This window comes from Malus sylvestris, chromosome 6 (assembly GCF_916048215.2).
Source record: "Malus sylvestris chromosome 6, drMalSylv7.2, whole genome shotgun sequence".
Taxonomy (NCBI): domain Eukaryota; kingdom Viridiplantae; phylum Streptophyta; class Magnoliopsida; order Rosales; family Rosaceae; genus Malus; species Malus sylvestris.
Genome location: NC_062265.1, coordinates 24,225,444 through 24,244,812, shown reverse-complemented (window position 1 = coordinate 24,244,812; position 19,369 = coordinate 24,225,444). Strand labels below are relative to the sequence as shown.

The 19,369-nt window shown below is 38.2% G+C and overlaps 4 protein-coding genes and 1 non-coding gene across 7 annotated transcripts; 1 reads left to right on the top strand and 4 right to left on the bottom strand.

Annotated features, from left to right (window-relative positions):
• Positions 1-1,089: 1,089 nt before the first annotated feature.
• LOC126626291 (probable trehalase) lies at positions 1,090-5,476 on the bottom strand. The gene is made up of 11 exons (XM_050295560.1): positions 4,666-5,476; positions 3,545-3,664; positions 3,297-3,412; positions 3,074-3,174; positions 2,859-2,968; positions 2,686-2,758; positions 2,433-2,600; positions 2,255-2,342; positions 1,979-2,078; positions 1,678-1,891; positions 1,090-1,460 (listed from the first exon to the last, which is right to left on the bottom strand). The coding sequence occupies exons 1-11, from the start codon at positions 5,307-5,309 to the stop codon at positions 1,371-1,373; spliced, it is 1,824 nt and encodes a 607-aa protein (XP_050151517.1). The 5' UTR covers positions 5,310-5,476; the 3' UTR covers positions 1,090-1,370.
• LOC126626292 (uncharacterized) lies at positions 5,377-10,091 on the bottom strand. Of its 3 annotated transcripts, none has more exons than XM_050295561.1 (5): positions 9,958-10,091; positions 9,853-9,877; positions 9,307-9,822; positions 9,005-9,213; positions 5,390-5,525 (listed from the first exon to the last, which is right to left on the bottom strand). In XM_050295561.1, the coding sequence occupies exons 3-5, from the start codon at positions 9,332-9,334 to the stop codon at positions 5,454-5,456; spliced, it is 309 nt and encodes a 102-aa protein (XP_050151518.1). In that variant the 5' UTR covers positions 9,335-9,822; positions 9,853-9,877; positions 9,958-10,091; the 3' UTR covers positions 5,390-5,453. The 3 variants fall into 3 exon arrangements, with proteins under 3 accessions (XP_050151520.1, XP_050151518.1, XP_050151519.1); XM_050295562.1 differs by having other exon boundaries at positions 9,307-9,584; positions 9,679-9,822; positions 9,853-10,063; XM_050295563.1 differs by lacking the exons at positions 9,307-9,822; positions 9,853-9,877; positions 9,958-10,091 and adding an exon at positions 8,433-8,530 and having other exon boundaries at positions 5,377-5,525; positions 9,005-9,273.
• A 114-nt stretch (positions 10,092-10,205) lies between these two features.
• LOC126626293 (uncharacterized) lies at positions 10,206-10,693 on the bottom strand. The gene has a single exon (XM_050295564.1). It carries the CDS (start codon positions 10,633-10,635, stop codon positions 10,405-10,407), a length of 231 nt encoding a protein of 76 aa, XP_050151521.1. The 5' UTR covers positions 10,636-10,693; the 3' UTR covers positions 10,206-10,404.
• An 805-nt stretch (positions 10,694-11,498) lies between these two features.
• Positions 11,499-11,569, top strand: TRNAG-CCC (transfer RNA glycine (anticodon CCC)). The gene has a single exon. It is a non-coding gene; the product is annotated as a tRNA-Gly (tRNA).
• Positions 11,570-11,795: 226 nt separating this feature from the next.
• LOC126626709 (ABC transporter F family member 3-like) lies at positions 11,796-18,919 on the bottom strand. Its single transcript, XM_050296103.1, has 18 exons — positions 18,582-18,919; positions 17,757-17,972; positions 17,280-17,469; positions 16,944-17,152; positions 16,638-16,784; positions 16,148-16,276; positions 15,574-15,675; positions 15,309-15,455; positions 14,970-15,032; positions 14,763-14,809; positions 14,595-14,654; positions 14,363-14,445; positions 14,005-14,099; positions 13,479-13,565; positions 12,901-12,988; positions 12,546-12,631; positions 12,338-12,400; positions 11,796-12,229 (listed from the first exon to the last, which is right to left on the bottom strand). The coding sequence occupies exons 1-18, from the start codon at positions 18,780-18,782 to the stop codon at positions 12,107-12,109; spliced, it is 2,136 nt and encodes a 711-aa protein (XP_050152060.1). The 5' UTR covers positions 18,783-18,919; the 3' UTR covers positions 11,796-12,106.
• Positions 18,920-19,369: the final 450 nt, after the last annotated feature.

Sequence of the window (19,369 nt, the reverse complement as noted above, 5' to 3'; positions counted from 1 at the left end):
ATGGTTTTTTTCTTTTCTCTTTTAGATGAAAAATAATGATACCGCACCACGATCAAATCCAATTGCTTCACTGGGGAATCTGTTTTATCTGATCCGAGTCAGAGCATGTACGTGTGATGAGTAAGTTGTGTGTGCATATTGGTTTTCTATTGTTGTTATAAAGTCATTATCCTCCCCTAAACCCCAACACGAACTGCTAATTACTACTTAGAACGCAACAGCCAAACCCACTCCTTACTTAAACAAACATCTCTCCATCATTTAGAGGATCTATTATCTCTTAAACTCACCCACCACCCACTATATACATAAGATTCGGCCCTAATCAATTAATTAAGGGGGTGTGATATCCACACCTCATTTTATTTCTCACACATCTTTTTAATTTTCAGTCGTCGGATCGGATGAATTGAAGAAGATCAACGGACAAAAATTATCAAGGGGTGTGCATGATAAGTAAAATGAAGTATGTGGATAGCATACCCCTTAATTAAGATATATAAAAATAAAACTTGAATTGAATATTCTAGCCTTAATTATTCTAAATCTTTCCAAACTACTTCAATCAGCTAATTAATTAAATATTAATTATTTGTCATACATGAGTTGGAGTATGATCGAGATCAAATTTTCTACACCCAAAATAGGTGTGGCATCTATGTAGTCCTAATAAATGTTTGACACATTTTAAATTTATAACAACAAAATTAAGAAAAGTTAAGATAATAAATATCATGTTAATCATTTATTGGGCCACAAAGAACCTACACCTATTTTAAGTGCAAAAGATTTGATCTTAGTATAATCAAACAAGTATGCAAAATTTTGATTAACTAATTAATCAACTTCCACCTTGTACAGTCAATCAATCAAAAGATCCCAATCGGTGTTAAGAATCTGAGTGGAAGCTGAACCCCCCAAAGTGCATCAAGCAATACAAGTCCCTATCATGACCCGGATACCCAACCATATATGACCCGAAACAATTGGCTGATTAATAAGCCCACACATAACACGTAATGTAGCCCATGGATACTGACATTAGGTATTTATCATGTCATTGATACCATCAATACTGCAATTCCATGGTTGTTGACATCGTGACATCTTCTCATTTGTCCAACAAGCAAACTGGTGATACAAGATTTTCTCACATATTGTACACATCAATAACGCGATCCGTCATCTGACAAGAGAGAGACATACAATTGGGAAAATTTTCTTGTGGAGGCCTAGGCCTCCATGCCATAAATAATTTCAATTTTCTACATCCCGAAACTAGTAAATATAATATCAAATCATCTCGACCCTCGCAAAGTAGAGAGCATGGTTGGCTTGGGTCACTCTTTTAAAATACTGTGTACTAGTGCTTAAGGGTCACAATCTATCTTTCTGTCTTGAGGCCATCCAAACTCCTCCAAGAATGCCAATGCAACTCCATTTGACCACCCAAATCCAGTCTGCAATGCAATACACGCAAACAGATTTAAACAAATCATATTAGTCTGATAGCACCTAAAGAACATCTATATAGAGTATAAAACAATCACCTTAATTTCTAATGCAATTAAAGTGATCAATTTTGAATCCCCTTTCCCGAAAGATTTAGACTTGTTTAAGATATCGTCTTTGTTAAAAAACATTAAAAAAATTAAAAAAAAGTGATTAAGTGCATACCTGGGGTATGTATTCACCACCACCACCGGTTGCTCCGCACTCTCGCACATCATATTTTTCATGCATTGTGTGTGTTTTCTGGAAGGCAACATAGTTGGTTCTGATCCACCTCGCAGCAATGTCTTCCGCCATTGATTTCGCTTCTTCTAATCCAGAATTTAACAGACCTTCAACTATCATGTGTTGGAGTGGGGCCCAACCATTTGGAAAATCCCTGTTTTTACAAGCTCCCATCAAGCAATTTGCAATATAATTCCAGAGAAAACTAAAACATATTCGAATTTAGTTCGTCTTCGCTTACCATTGTTGTGTTGAGTTTGTGAGGGATGTTGCAATACCAGCAGGACAAATCAGTCCTGAGCTTCGAAGACTTTTTGTAACTTTCTCTACCACAGAAGCATCTTCACTCACACGAAGGGTAAAGGCTTTCTCAGTTTACAGCGTATACGAAAATAATATATGGAAATAAGCATCTAAACCAACATTCAAAATGACAATTTATTTCAATGATGGATAGCGGAATATTTTCATGTTTAGGGTTTCGGGTTTAGCAAGATGGAATTTTGGAAGCACAAACCTGAGTAAAACGGCTCAAGCCACAAAGGGACAAAATTTGAAGCGTATACATTCTGATTCTGGTTACAGGCTTCCCATGTATGATCTTCCTATAAGCATATCAATGTGAAGAAATTAAGATAACCACCATCATAAGTTCATAACTATCAGAAAATTAAAGAGTTATACGATTATTATACCTCATTGCATGTGTTTCTGTTGAGCCAGTAATCTAGCCATTGTCCCTTCTTTGCATCCCAGAAAACAGCTTTTATGGCCTTATGCCTTGCTTCGGAGGCTTTCAGGAAGCGCTCAGAAATTTTAGAGTCTCCTGTGACTTTTGCAAGGAAGGCAATGTCATGTTCCATCTGCATCAACAGATAAAGCAGATTGTAATGTTTGCAGATAATAAGATATACAGGGGCTTCTTTTGTTAGGAATCAATAGACGTGCCCTGAGTAAGAATGCATTCAAATCAACAGGTAAAATCCATGTGGTAGCCAACGTTGTAAAATCCGAATGGTTCCTGCAACAAGAAAACAAAATCCTCACTATTATAAGGCATCCTAAATTTTAAAAGTCGACTTGTTCCTAGAAGATACTGAATATAAAAACTTCTTCGTTACATCATCCATCTTGTACTGAAATCCCATCCAGTCTCGGCAGTTGATGCCACTTCCCGGTAAAATTGCTGTTTCTCAAAAAGGTTCGAGATATTGGAAGCCAATTCCTTGTCCTGACAGGCATAAGATGTTAAAAGGGATACACTACATAAATGTTTCCCGCCATTGATATAAACAACAGAAATGTTTCTCAAATAAAGCATGCAGAGAGGACATACAATGGTTGAAGATTCAGGCCTCGGTGTGTTCCACATTGCGTAGTATCGACTCAAAGTATGATTCTGAGCTTCAGAATCCTGAACAATTACCTTATGAATACCTACAGCAACAGAAAGCCAAATTAGAACTATGTAAAACCCACTGCAGATAAGTTTATCAAAAACGCCAAAGAAGGCAACCAAGACAATGTGAACCTTTCATCGAAACAGATTCTCACCATACCTGAATTCCAAAACTCATGTTCTTTCATCAGTGCAGGGAGAGCCTTCCGTGCCAATTCCACATTGCCCGTCCGCTTGTATATTTCGTGAACCATTGCACTCAGAAGTGGTGGCTGGCTGCAAATTTTCCCAAAGGAGAAGGAAGAAAAGTGGTAAGTGACAAATGAATATAAAAGCTTGCTTGTATTAGAAGTTATAAAAAGTGTAAAACAATAAAGGTAGAAAAATAGGAAGTAAATGAAGCATTACCTTCTGTTAGCGTAATAGGTCCTTGCACCATTTAGGACATATCCATATTCTTCTATCAAGGAAAGGAGATTGGTCACAATATTTTTTGCTGTATCATACATTTTACTCGCTAGCAAGCCCCTGCACAACATCTTAACACCATCAAAGGGTACTTCATCCATGTTTGGCAACAATGAACAAGCAACGAAAATTTGTCTATGAATTATACTCGGAGTTGCATTTTCGTCATTGAATTCCTGTAATAATTGATGTTGTCCTGAAATTAAGTCACACGTTGCACTCTAGGGCCTTTCCGTCAACTGTCTCAACAACTATTATTGTAATTTAGGGACGAAAATGCAACTTGAGGGTATGATTCAGTGACATTGCTACAGTTTATCCAATGAAAAACCTTGTTTCTGAGCATTAAACTTCTACGAACTATCCCCTAGGACCCCTACCCTGCAAAGAAAAAAAAAAAAAAACAAGACAGGAACCCACTATGCATACAAGGCTTCTATCAAAAGGGACTTAACCATCCAAGGTAGTCTTACACAAGAAGGTCGATTGGATTTTTGGCTCAAGTAATCAATAGAATCAGATTCTCAACTCACATTATAAATTAATATCACCTTTTCAAAAAGAAACAATAATGCAACAAATGGGCGGCTACCATGTGACATGCACTGTCAAGCAAGTGTATTAATGAAGGTTTTGAACTCTTTACATAAGAAGCACTTTTATTCATAAGCACATTTACTAAAAGCATTTTTATTAGAAATACGTTAAAATTTTATTAAAGGGACGAAGTGCACTCTGAAAATAGCATCTAACACGTGCTCCTCTAAAGCGTTTTTATGACCAAGCTATAAATGCTTTTAAGTTTTTTCTAGCCAAACATTTGTCATAAACATTTTAAGTCAATAGAAAGCGTTTTTAGCTATTTCAGAAGAAATTTCAAACCTGTCTAAAATAGTATATGACCAAGCTTATAAAGAAAAAGAAAGAAAGCATGAATACTCCTGGATGAACACAATGCTAATTCATGATTTTTGTGCACATGATTCAAACAACATGATTAAAACTTTGATTTTCTAAAAAATTAAAACAAAAAGAAAGGGAAATTAACACTAATGACTTACCTAATCACCCAGTAAGAATCCCAGTAATAAACCTCCCTGAACCTTGAACCAGGAATCACAAACTGCTCAGGCAGAGGAAGCAGTGTGTGCAGCTCAGGCTTCTTGTGGACCCCACCACAGACCTTCCTGCTCAAGTTCTTCCAAAGGGAATGCACCTCCAGAGCCCAAGCCCTCACTTCCGGGTGCTTCACCTTCGGCAGGAACCCCTCCGGCTCCGGCACGAAATCCACCGGCTCTGCAACCACCATATCCTCTCCTGCACCACCGAAGTACTCATCCACATACTCCTTCAAATCTTTGGCCGACACGGACCCACCTGCCGACCGTGGCAGCTGATCGAAAGCCTTCTGAGTCGCCGGCAATTCGAGCTTTAGCGACAAGTCAACGTAGTATTTTGGGTCGAAATCTTTTTTCCCGAAGGTGGCAAGGGCGGTTTCTTGGAGTTTTTCGAGGAAGGCGACCAATGGGGTGGTGGGTTTTACGGGGACGGAATCGGAAACGCAGGGAGGGGGTGCTTTAGCGCCGGTCATGGTCGAGGCTTTTGCCACCGTTGCTGTAGTCATGACTAATAGAAGGAAAAGCAGAGAAGAGAGGAACGGGAATGGAGAGCTGTTGTCACAGTTGGGAAACCGTGATTCCGGCATTGATGGAAGAGTTGTGATGGGAGTGGAAACAGAGTGGGCAAATGGGCAACATGATGAAGGTGGAAGAAAAATGACAGAAGTCGGAATCGGAAAGAGGACAAAAGCCGGCGCTTTGGAATTAGGTTGGAATCGGGTTTTTTCTTCTCAGTATTCGTTGAATGGAGAGAGTGCCTTTTGGCTCTCGACAAATACAATGTTCAATCTTTTGATGGGATGCTGCGACAAAGATAGAACCAACAAAGGGAAATGGTTGGTTTGAAGTTTTGAGCTTTGACCTTATAACAATACTTTTTTGGAGTACATTGATATCTTTATCCAAAAGATTCAAATTTAAGACATCTTACTTCTAAGTGAAGAAAAATACTATCAGACCGTAATACCGAATGACGATCTTATAACAATACTTGTATCATGGTGGATTATATATAGCCTCCTTCTTCTAGAAATATAGTTTAAAAAAATTGTGATCATTTACTGTTTTGATATAAAATTAACTGTGGAGGAGAATATTTATTGTTATTTTGTTGACTGTTGGAATAGATCTGACCACATGTGACAATAAATTTTTTAAACCTGAGTGTGCTAAAAGACGAGATTGTATGTGTGTGTACATGTTAAAGGATAAAGTAATTTTTTTGTTTTGAGGGATTCAACCTAAAAGAAACTTATCTATCATGTTCGACCATTTCTTTCTTACAAAATGAGTAATGTTAGAGAGATTAAATTTTTTAAATTAAATTTATAAACTAAATAATATGATTGTAAATAATTAGATTATTAATTAAATATCAATTAACGTGTTTATTTTTTATTAACAATACATCATTTAATTTGTAATTTGATTTAAAAAAATTAATCTCTCTGACATTACTCATATTGTCATATTTAATATATGTTTGTAGGAAAGAAATGGTCCAACATGAGAGATAAGTTTCATTTAGGTTGAATCCCTCAAAAACGAAAAAAATTACTTTATCCTTTAACTTTAGGCCTAATCGGATAAATAGTCCCCGTGGTCATAAGGTATTTGGATGATAGCCCCTGTGGTAAAAAAATTCGGATTTAAACCCCTGTGGTCTAACTCTGTTAGGATTTATGTCATTCTGTTAAATAATGCTGACGTGGCTGCCACATATATGCCACGTGGCTGCCAAATGTCTGCCACGTGGCAAAATTTTTTTTTTTTTTTTAAACCTGAATTTTTACAAAAAAAAAAAAAACCCAGATCTGCAAGAAGAAGAAGAAGAAGGAGGAAAAGGGAGAGGGAGGAGGGTCGCGCGGGGAGAGGGCTCCGGCGGGAAGAAGAAGAAGAAGAAGAAGGAAGAGGGAGAGGGAGGAGTCGCGCGGGGAGACCAGCGGGAAGAAGAAGGAAGAAGGAGAGGGAGGAGGGTCGCGCGGAGAGAGGGCTCCGACGAGGGGGGGAGCTGGTCTCCGACGGGAAGAAGAAGTCCGGCAGGGGGAGCTTCTGGGTTTTTTTTTTTTTTTTTGTAAAAATTCAAGTTTTAAAAAAAAAAATTAAAAATTATTATTTTGCCATGTGGCAGACATTTGGCAGCCACGTGTCATATATGTGGCAGCCACGTCAACATTATTTAACAGAATGACATAAATCCTAACAGACTTAGACCACAAGGGTTTAAATCCGAATTTTTTTACCACAGGGGCTATCATCTGAATACCTTATGACCACGGGGACCATTTATCCGATTAGGCCTTAACTTTAATATACCAAACGAGGCCTATATAATTAGGATATTATTCTTTTTGTCGATTAGCATAACTTTTGGTAACATATATGCAACACAACTTTTCAGATATGGGTTCCGTCAATTTAAATGTTTTTATTGTAAAGATAATTTTGAATTAAAGATTAAAAAATTAAATGGTTTCAATTATTATAAATTTACAGGTGAAATTGAAAATACAATATTTACAAGGAACGAGATATGGCTGACCATCAGGTTTTAGGCCGAACCACCACCCGTCCGCCCTTTTTACTTGGATTTTTCCCATCTTCCATTTATCGATTGATGACAATTGCGACCTCCAAAATCCCCAAAAGAGAGAAGATAAACATTGTTTGCTTCTAAGGATTTTCCAAACAAACGACGTGTCGTCCAATTTTCATGTTAATTTATTGTTAAAGGGAATAATAAAAGTCAGAAAAAGAACAAGGGAAAATAAATAAAAAGGGGACAAAAATAAGGGGGAAAGAAAACGAAAGGAGGGAGGGGTGGGGTGGGTATTTGAGTATTTTGGTTAAGCTCCTCCCTCAGATGTCCCTTGAGTTCCACACGGAAGGAAGCTGCGATTCTTACAGCTTCAGAAATTGGAACGATATTTTTATATTAACGAGCAACAAATTCATCATCGGAGGGAGCTCACCCAAATAATCCACTCAAAAATGCAATTCCAAAAAATAAAATAAATAATAATAATTAACTAAAAAACAATAACTACGGACTCTTTCTACATCGTCTGCGGAGAAGAACAAAGAGGCGGAGGTGCTGAGGTGGTCACCTGGGGGTATGTACGTAATTATACGCAGCGATGAGGGTTTTGTTTAGGCTTCGTGTTACTACTTTTTGGATCTCAACACTTTTAGTGGACCCATTTCAAACCCAAAATCAGCCCATTCATTTGAGCCCAATAATAACCCTCACCTGCCTATTTATCTTAAGACTTGTTTGGATGTGATTTTAAAATGACTGAAAACGCTTTTAAAAAAAATATTTTTTGTTTCCAAAAGCACTTAAAATGCTTTCTGCAAGAAGCACTAGTTATGTGCTTCTTTCAGGAAGCACTTTAAATGCTTTTTTCAGAATTTACTTGCATTTTTATTAAGGATTGGTTCAAAAATCATTTTCACCAAAAGTACTTTCAGTCATTTTAAAAACACATCCAAACGACCACTAATCCTCCCTCACCACCTACACATCCAGTTCATCGAAAATATGGACCGCTCGTTGGAGTATTCAAACCAGTTCATCACCAATTCACGGAGTTCTCAACCGGTTCAGGACCGCTTCGGTTGGTTTTTTACTTTTAAAATATTGAAACCAAACTGACCAAGCGGTTTACCAAGGGTAAATAGTCTTCCAAACCCATGAAAAGAGGACTTACCTGTAATAGGTTCACTGCCACAAGACGTCCCAGTCCATGTAAGTTGCTCTCCATGAAAAGGTACTGAGTTGGGTCTCTAGGTCTCACTATAAACGCACCTTTACAGCCGATTCATTGCATCAAAAAGAAAGAAGATAAATTTATGTTGGACCATTTTCTATGTTGGACCATTTTCTAAAGAATCTTAGATCTCTCAGGATAAAAGCATTGAATGGAATTTGTAACGCTCAGAGTCAGGTTCATCAGAACCTGACTTCTTCAGGATAACTTATAACTGGTAAAGAATCATGACCACAATCTAGCTCCCCACCCTGATTGAAAAAGTTGTGTTCAACTTTGAAAGGATCTATGGCCGGTCAAAAAGGCGTACAATCTCTCACTTACGAGACTGAAAGTTGTCATAAGGACACCTAAGCAATCCAACTATCTAGCAGTCCTAAAAACAAATAAATTCATGAACCAAACCGACTTCCAAAAAATTTCTAAAAAGGGATCTTGCGGTCCATGGTATCAAGCAATAAATCCTGGAAGCAGAGCAGTAAAAATAATGGAAGGTTTCGCAGACCACCAACCTGGAAATCTGGATATTGGACCAGGCGGAAGCAGAGACAGCCTTCCGGAACAGAAAAGCAGCACCACCCCGGTTGACTGGTGGACTCTCTCAGGGCCTTGTTTACCGCCCCACGACATAATTTACTGACTTTCCAACTGAAACTGATGTCAGCCAATAGTAACTCACACAACGTAAAAGATTCCTCTCCTTTTCCCCCTTCCTTATAACCTGGGTGAACAAGGCACAAAGTGGTTATATAGAATAAGGTGAAAATCCAGGAGAGGAGTGAGAGGAGTCAAGTTCATGGAGAAGTCCACTTACCCGGAGAAGAAAACCAAGGTTCAGGCATCGAAGAGAATGTTGAAGGAGAAGAAAGCAAGGTTGTACATTATCAAAAGGTGTGTGTTGATGCTACTGTGTTGGAGGGAACATGCAGACTAATAATGGCGGTGAAACGGTGAAGTCTCACCATCCATTTTTACCACTACTTTTGTTCTAGTGTTTGCAGTAGTTGATTAGAAATGTTTCTTCTTGTGTATTTGCAGCATTGTTGTTAATAGCACTAGGATTTTAGAATGTGGGATGCTAGACCGTGCCACCTACAGGCCCAGTTACAAGCACAATCAATGATAAATAACAACACTGTCAGTGTTCATATCGAACAAGTGATCGACTTTGAAATGATCTGTTCACCGCTCTGAACAAATCCAACGTAAGCATCTTTTGGTTATTGGCTCTATCCCCAGCCCCTTCATATTCCGCATCCTTCTGCTTCTTTGCTTGCTTTCCTCGATCAGGGACTGCGTCCCATTACGCCAGTATGATATATTCTCCACACTCCCTGAATGTGTAATCTACTGAGGATACAACCCTCAATCATGAACATAATTCCCTGAATGCATAATTGCAAATCAAAGATCTAAAACCATAATTATAAATCAACTTGAAGAAATTCTGTCCATCTATCCATACATTTGTTTGTTTCATGAAACAGTGGAACCACCATTACATGCCCTTCCAATCCAATGATGCTTATCAATTCAACTCGATAAAAACGTAGAATCTGAATAATTGACGATTAAGGCCAGACAAATCCCTAATTTGCAACTTCCTACCTAATTCCAGAGATTCAATCCTCAGTTCCTACAAGTTCATGCATGATTCAACCAACAAAATTGCAATGCCAATGAAACAAAGCATGAATTAATCATCTACAAAACTGGATTCAAGAGGACCAAATTTATTAATCAACAATTTCAATATGTTCTACTGCAATCCGTATTATGTAGCTCATACATTCCCCATCCATTACACATTGACACACCCGCATGAAATTCAGAACCACAAGCTGTTTTCGATAAACCCTAATTAAAATACAAACGAAGATAATACCGCAGAGAGAGAGAGAGGGGGGATAGATCAGACGGGGAGATTAGCGACGTCGTTTGGAGGTTCGTTGTTGTGATTGGTGAGGGTGAGAGGGCGGTCCTTGGCCTCGTCGTCGTCTTCGTAGTCGGAGTCGGTGGTGGAGAGGTTGACGCACGAGAAGCGCTCGAGGGAGGAGAAGAAGGCGGTGGACACGGTGACGCTGAGCCAGCTCGCCACCTGGTCAAGCGTCTCCCGGGATATGATACTGTTCCCGTTTTCCATTGTTTTACTTTTCACTTTTTTCTCAAAATTGGGATGGCAGGTTTGATGACGTGATTTTGGATTTATATATATATAGTTGGGACGCGGTTTTAATTTGAATTGGGCTATGGAGAGTGTAAGGCCCAATATAATCTGAAATTTAATTGGGCTTTATGAGATAAGAAACAATCGTTCACGCATGAGTGAATGAGTAGTTATTAATTATCGTCAAATGAATGAAATAATAACACGTTACAAATCGGCAACGACCAAGCAAGGAGCATGGGTTATGGATGTTGCCGAAGTCAAAGGTCTTCCGGTGGAAATTGGTCGGATTAAGGAGGAGAAAGAGATGGGGTTGTAGCCTGCATGAGTGTGTCCGTTTGGAATGAGAAAAAAACTTAGGCAACCTGAGTTTGAAACCTATAGCACTAGTTCTACCCTAGTGTGAGTTCATTGCATGTGAGAGTCATACTATAAAACCTACTAGTTTATATCATACTCATGAATTTAATATATTGAACTCAAATATATTAATCTCATGAGTTCAATATACTGGTATCATACTCATATATTCCAGCCCATTGTAGGAGTGTATTCCAATATGAGCTCAATATATTGATATCACTCACTATTTATGTCCTACTGCGAAAGGCATAATATGAAAATTTTAGAGTCTGATTCTTGATTTTGGGTGGATCTCATATGTATCTTGAATCTTAAAATGTTAATAAACACATACCCTTTAGAATGAGTACAATTTCATTTTTCCACATTCCATCATCGATTAGTACACACGCCAAAAGGGAAGGGACACTCTTCTTTATTTTCTCTCCATCTCGAGTTAAAGCACACATTAACATTGTACCCAAATATTATAACAAGCGCATCTGGTGTAGTGGTATCATAGTACCCTCCCACGGTACTGACCAGGGTTCGATTCCCTGGATGCGCATTTATTTTTGTTTATTTTATAAACCAACTTTTGAATGGCCAAGTGTTTATTTTATGAGGAATTTTTTGTTCTAATATCAATTCTATGGGCTAAAACTTCTATGTCATTTGCATACGTGCGTTATCCCCAATTGGTTAGTGGGCTATCTGCCCATTTCGTTGTACTTAAAGTTCATGTCCCGCTTTTTGTAAATTAAAGTAGTTTTGTCCCGTAAAAACAGATAAGGTAACTCAAGAGTTAATTATAGCACATATGAATCTTGTTGCACATTACAATAGATGCTCTTCATTTTTGTTCATTAGCTTATAAACCTTAAAACAGACAACGTAAAATTGTCACAAAAAGAATACTTTCAAATTATAAAAGAAAAGGCTAGTAAGGGCATATCAATCCAGTTATATTGCTCAACCATTCGATTTAAGGAGGAAACAAAACTACAACACGTATATGCTATCTTAAGACGCTCTGGATTGCGTGTTCTTCCGGCAGTCCTGTAGTCATCGGCCATGAGATGGATGAAATGCTGATAACTTTTTTCTATGACGACTGCAGTATCTTCTTGTAGTCCTCAAAACTGCCATGGAATGGTTGTATCCTACCTTCTGATACCACCCATAGCTCGTCCACACTTCCAGAGATCAGATGCTCGTCGTGACTAACCTGTAAGAAAGAAAATCACGCTTATGAGTCATACTAGTTCATCAAATAACTCCCGTATACAAGCCCTCGTTGCAAATGGAAATTGTGAAGATACTAGAAATGAAATACCATGAGAATGCCTCCTTGGAAGAGCACAAGACCTTGTATTAGTGCCTCCACAGCATCCAAGTCCTGCATGTCAACAGCCATTGCAATGTGAACAAACACGCAATCAGGCAAGCCAGTGTTCTTCGGTTCATTTTATACAAGAAATTCGTAATCCAAAATATTGTTACTTCTTTCGAGCAGTAAAATCATGAGAAGGATTAAGACTTACCAGATGATTGGAGGGCTCATCAAGCAATATTATGTGCGGTTTCTTGAAAGTTATCTTGGCAAACGCAACTCTGCTCTTCTGACCACCTAATATACCCCATTTAAGTATTTCGAGAATAATGTTAAAAGCCATAGAGCAACACTGGAATTGACTCTTTCAGTAAAACTCACAGCTAGCATAGGATGGTAAAAAATGAACAGTAAATATCTCAGTAGTCTACAAAATTAGCATACGTGTCCCGGCCAGTCTTTCAACTTGGCAAACCATGCCAATCTTAAAGAGGTTCAAGTAAAATAATAGTTCTAGAAATCAATTAATCTCTTTAAACAAATTCAAAGTATGGAATAGAGAATACCAGACAACGTGTACATAGGCTGAAGTGCAAGATTTCCAGAGACACCTAAAGAACCCAAGTGAGATCGGAGCTTTTGTTCAGGTACTCCCTGCAAAAAGGATTCTTCATTACTTCACATGATTAATTTTAACAAAAAATAGTAAAAGCATGCTAAATCTGATTAACAAGATTGTTCGCTCTAATGAGACAAAAGCACCACGAAGGATTGATCCATAAGAGACCTACCCCAACCCAAAACTAAATTTGTGCGAGTAGTGAAGTTACGATATTGAATGGAAACTTGTCCCCATTGGCAAATGATTAACAGGTATCAATTCCAAGTCTTGTTCAATGATATACAATTTGAGAGGGAAAGTGGCGAAATATTCCTTTTAGGTTGCAGATAAAATAGATCAGGTCCACTGATTATATTCTAGATTTTAAAGCAAAATTATCCTATTCTGGATATGGAAAAGGATTCAGAGGGGTTCACTAGCAGGATCCTAGAAAAGAGAACTCAGTATACCACCTCTAGAAACATGAAATGTTTTTCCATACACATAGAAAAGAGAAGGAAAATGGTATTATCAAGAACTCACTGGGAAGCAGCGCATCATATACAATAAGGGATTAGAAGATAAATCAAGCCCGTCAACATGGTGCTGACTGAACACAGCAATCCGTACCTGTAAACAGTGAAAGAGATGCAATGGTCAAGAGTAGTTACCTTGTGTTCTTAGTACACAAGGCACATAATGAAATTAAGTAGCAGAATACCATATTTGCTTAAATAAACAGTACTATAAAAAAAGGTCGTACCCAGTGCACAAGGCTCCCGCTTTACGCAGGGTCTGGGAGAGGTGAATGTCGGCTAGCCTTACCCCCATTTATAGAGAGGCTGCTCCCAAGTCTCGAACCCGAGACCTACCGCTCATGGGCGAAGGCACTTGCCATCGCACCAAGTGCGACCTCTAAAACTAAAATAACTTAGTTATAAACAGTACTATCTATAACTAAAATAACTTAGTGGACAGCCCTGTGGCATGTTAGTTGAAATCTGAAATTCATATGATCAATTCAAAATTGTTACCCAGTAAAAGTAATCCCAAGAAACATGCAAGATACCTTAGCCGAACGGAAAACTGTCCCAGAGATTGGTTGTAGCTCCCCTGCAATTAGTTTGAGTATCGTTGATTTACCAATACCATTTGGCCCAACCACTGCATAAGAATCATGACAAGCACAATAAGTATAGCAACACATAAATTCCAACTTATTCATCCAGAGAAAAGAGAAAAGAAGAATCCATATTTCCCAAGAAAATGAGGCCTCAAAATTAAATTATTGAATGAATTGTCATATTTCCACTAGAAACACAAAATATGAAGATACTCTCAATAACAGAACACATAATATATTAATATGCAAGCTATCAAGCAATATATCAATTTTCAAATAGACAAGATTAACTTAGCATCCTTACTTGCAATGCGGCTGTCAAGGTCAATTCCAAAATTTAAATTCCTAAACAAAACGGGTCCGCCAGGATAACCGAATGATGCATCACTGCAAACACATATCACCAGAAAAATACAATAAGCAATTGATCTAAGAGATGAAAACAGCATAAACCTGAAAGTAAAAAGTAAAACAAGCGAAGGATCTCATGTGAGTCGCTGAAAGGGGGCAAAATTGCACTGTATGAGCTGACAAACCTGAAACTTATTATAGGAGGACCAGGTCTGTCGTCTGGAGTTGGGAACTCAAACTTATAGCTGCAAATGAAAAGGCCAGAGGCATTACATAAAGCGGGAAAGAGAACTAGAAATATTGTTTTTACATGCTATTATCCATATAAGCCACGAAGACAAATCAGTGCGTACTCAGGGTCATTTACAATTTCATCCACATGTCCCAACCGGTCCAAAGCCTAAACAAAAGTAAAAAGAGGGAAGATCAGCTATTTCTAACACAATAAGATCAATACAGCAATCCAATTTAAACATGTAGAATTTTTCTATATAAAAGTTGTTAATGGCCACGAAAGTAGGATTCATAAAAGTAAGCATGCAAGAATACAATAAAATCACCTTAATTCTTGACTGAACAAGTGCGGCCCTCTTGGCATTGTAGCGGAACTTATCAATAAAAGTCTGTAGATCAAAGTAAAAAAAAATATTTGAATGTCAAACATAAGTTACTAAAATGCAGAACATATGTCAAAAAGAGGGGAACAGGAAGACAAAATAAGAGAGTAGTTGGACATCTGTCCATATGTTTTAAACAGACTGCTGCACTGGTCGAAGTAAACAGAGGCTAACTACCCTAAATATCTTTTCCAAAGCTAAGTTGAACTGCTGTAGATATCACGAAAATAAGAAAATGCATAAATAATAGCATCAATTTGTCATTATTGTATGATGAAAAACCTGCATATGTGCTCTTGAACGCTCATTGGCCTCAAAAGCTTTCTGTTGGTTCTTCACTAGTTCTATTCGTGTCCTCTCATATGTATCATAGTCCCCTTTGTAAGCAGTTAACTTTTGCCCATGAAGATGTAGGATATCAGTGACTACCTGCCAAAAAAGAAAACATGGAATGACGTATAAAGCATATTCTAATGTGCTATAGAAACCATACTAATTAATAATGCAGTTGACATGAACAAATAAGAAAATAAATCACATAAATTACCGTGTTCAAGAATTCTCTAGCATGAGAAACAACTATGCATGTTTTTGGCCACTTCACCAGGTAAGCCTCCAGCCAGAGGACAGCATGAAGATCAAGATGGTTCTGAAAAGAGAAAAGGAAATACACATGAGGGTGGGAAAAAAAAACCATGCACAAAATTGGCTGAAAAAATGAACAGAGGGCCGGTTTGGTATTGCTGTGCTTTGAAAAAAAACTGTTGTGAGAATAAGCGGCTGTGCTGTGAGAATAAGCGGCTGTGAAATAAATCAGCAGAATGTTTGGTAAATTTTGTTGTAAAAGTGCTTTTGGAAAAAAAAGCAGTCTGATAGTGGGTCTTTTCATTAAAGGAGCACTGTAGTTCCGTGTGCTTTGAAAAAAAGCCAGTTTTCCAAAGCTGCAAATAGCAGCTTCAGCTTTTTCCTTTGATTTCAGCTTATTCTCACAGCAGCTTCCAAAATAAGCCCTTTTTTTTTAGTTTACCAAACACCTAAAACCCTCACAACTTTTTTTCATGGGTGCTTTTTTTTTAAGCACCACACTCCCAAACCACCCCTAAAGAGTATGAACAATAGACCGTAGGTTCATCAAGCAGTAACAAATCAGGCTCTATAAACAGGGCACGAGCAAGAGCTATTCGCATTCGCCATCCTCCTGAAAATGCTTTAGTTGGTTTTCGCTGCATCTCCGGAGAGAAACTAAGACCCTGTAAAATTCCTTGTCAGTAGGATGGCAACTCAGATAAAGAACAAGATGACAAGCATTTCTCCATCCAAATGTACCTAAATGGCACGGTTCACCACCAGCAGGCAGAATTTTCTATTTCATTTGTTACTTAGTATTGATGGCTTGGTGATATATCATTATTTATAAGTTCAGTATAACAGCAAAGAAATTCAACCTAGAACGAGATGGCATTTATAACTTTCCTCACTTCTTTTCGTCGCTATTTATTCTAGTTTTTTGAGAGTTGAATCAGAGCCCTAAGCATCATAAATTTCATAGACCAGGCTTAAGCCAAGCAGATAATTGTACGAGACTTATGCAGCAACAAATGGAGAACTGACCGCAAGAATGGAAGCTGCCCGTGACTCTGCTGAATCAGCATCAATGAACTCAAGCCTTTTGTATATCTCCTGAAGTCTCCGCCCAATGGCATCTTTCTCAACTTCCCCGTTGCCCTTTTCTGTTGAGTCCTCAAATTCCACTGCCCTCTTCAGGTTAAAATAATTTATTAAGCATAGTGAAAGAGCAATATAAACTTCTAATTCATTCAGAAATTTTTTTCGGTGCCAAAAATAAAAAATAAACAGAAAAGCTAAATTTTTCAACATCAGCAGCTCCCTTCTAATTAAGAAAAATGTGCATTCAACCTGTTGAGCAAGAAGACTAGCTTCTTCTTCCATAAGCTTAGTTCTTTCAACATCAGTGTTAAGAACACACTGCAAGGCTGTTGTATCATCACCCACCACTTCTTGCTCCACATGCAATATTTGGAAGTTCCTAGGAATGCCATCAATGGCATGCATAGCCAAGTGCCTAAGAAAAGTTGTTTTCCCCGTACCATTTCTTCCAACAAGGCCTTCATGAATCGTGAAAAGATCAATAATGTCAAATGCCTACTGAAAAGTTATATTACAACTACAGATGGCCCTCTCAACTTGGAAACAAAGGCAAGAGGATCATAATACACTGGAAAATAAACTCACCATAATGCCTTCCATAAGAAAGTGTTACTGAACCATCCACAATAAGATCACGGCCACCCACAGAAACATTGAAGTTTTCCAGACGGATATCCCTGACATTCGGGCCACCAGCACTTTCATGATTTACACTTACAACAGGCATTCCAGCCCTGACTGCTTCCATTTCTGCTAAATGTATTTGATATTGTTGCTGTACATTGAAAAGGAGAAAATATAAAAATTAGAAAAAACAAAACCAATCTTTCAAATATTTAAATCCTCAGCACCAACAACAACCTAGCTCGAATACGACCTCAATCTAAGCACATAAACTCAACATGGACCAATAATCTTGCTCCTCAATATCACAACAAAAAAAAAAAAAAAAAAAAAAAGAATAAAAACCTTCACATAAACATTAGGATACAATAATACAACTCACATACTAAAATTCTACCAATTTCATCGACAAAATCATATCTCACGTAGAAACATTACCTCTCTTTGGCGATCATCCTTCCTCTTTTTCCTTTCTATCTTAGCTCGGTCACGTTCAGTTAACACAGGGCCATCAATCACCTCAACCTTCTTCTTTGGAGTTACCTTCTCATTCATCCCATCATCCATTCTTACAGGTGCTGATAGGCTCCGCACAGTCGGTTTCGCTTTAACCAACCCATGTTTCCCGAACTTCTCTGTTATTATACTACAAACCTACATCAACCCACAAATGTCAAGAACAATACAAAACTCAAGATTGCAAAACCACGTTTCCAAGAACCAATATAACTAGCATTTCCACAAGCAAGCCTCGTCTCCACAATGCCTAATCATAATTTTTCACTTAGCTAAGAACAAAATGCCTATTCAAACAAATGATTTAGAGTTTAGCGTAGCAAATAATCCAGTAATCTACTCATACGAAAACCAGTTTTAAAAACTTTCCTATACAGCATTTTCTGACTGGCCAAATGGACCAAATCAAATTAAATGAAAAAACGCAAACTTGTCAAATATCATACTACAAACCTACATCAAACCTCCACAAATTCCAATAATAATACAAAAATCAAGCTTGCGAAACCACGTATTCCGAAATCAACATAAGTAGTATTGTTAATTTCTACAAGCAGCCTAATCAGAAATCTTTTCACTTAGCAAACAACATAAACCCAACAATTCCGAAAAACACAAGTCGTTTATGATCAACCAGATTCAAAATAAACGTTTTACAGCTACCAGTTTTACTTTCTTTTCCACTTTCCAGCATTTTCTGAGCAGCCAAACAGACCAAATGAAATTAAAGGAAAATACAAAACTTACGGAGCGACACTCAGCGAAGTCGCTAACGCAGCCGGCGCCGACAAGGAGCTCGCTAAGAGCTTCGAAGGCGCCTTCACCGTCTTCGCCGAAATCGAAGTCCTCGTCGGCGAGGACGTTGACGATGTACTCGATTATGGGCTCGTCGACGTCCTCGGCCCGCCGGCCCAACACTTCATGGACCACTGAGCTCGCCACAGTCATTGCTCCGAATCCGAATCCGAATCCAGAAGAACGAAATATCCGTTTGGTTCACCGCGCAAGGGTTTTGGGAGATTCAAGGAAACCGATAGAGAAGCTCGGCTAGCCTTACTATCTTTGCAGAGAGGAGAAAGGAGGGTGCTTGATACGACGGCGTCCTGGCCGATAAGAGGCATGTAAAATTGGCGGGTTTTGGTTCGGCCCAATATGTTTGGGCCAGGGGAGGAGGGCTAACAATCGGACTAGATTGGATTGGCCCGGTTGGAAAGTTGGGCATTGTTCATCTCTATTTTTCATATTAGTAGATAGAGAAAATTGTAGCAATGGTCCCTTAACTTTAATCCAATTGGAGCAATGATCATTCAACTAAAATTCCATGATCATTGATTCCTAACTCATCAAAGCATGCATCTATGATCTTTTTTGTTAACTCTATCAGAATCCTGTCAAAATGAGAATACGTACATCTATGACCATGGATTTTATATAGTATTGTGGAGCATGGGAAATTCTCGGTGTTTTTGAGGTAAAGTACGATGGGTGCAATTAAATGGGCCTCGATAAAAATTTTGCTGGGGATTTCAAGCTGG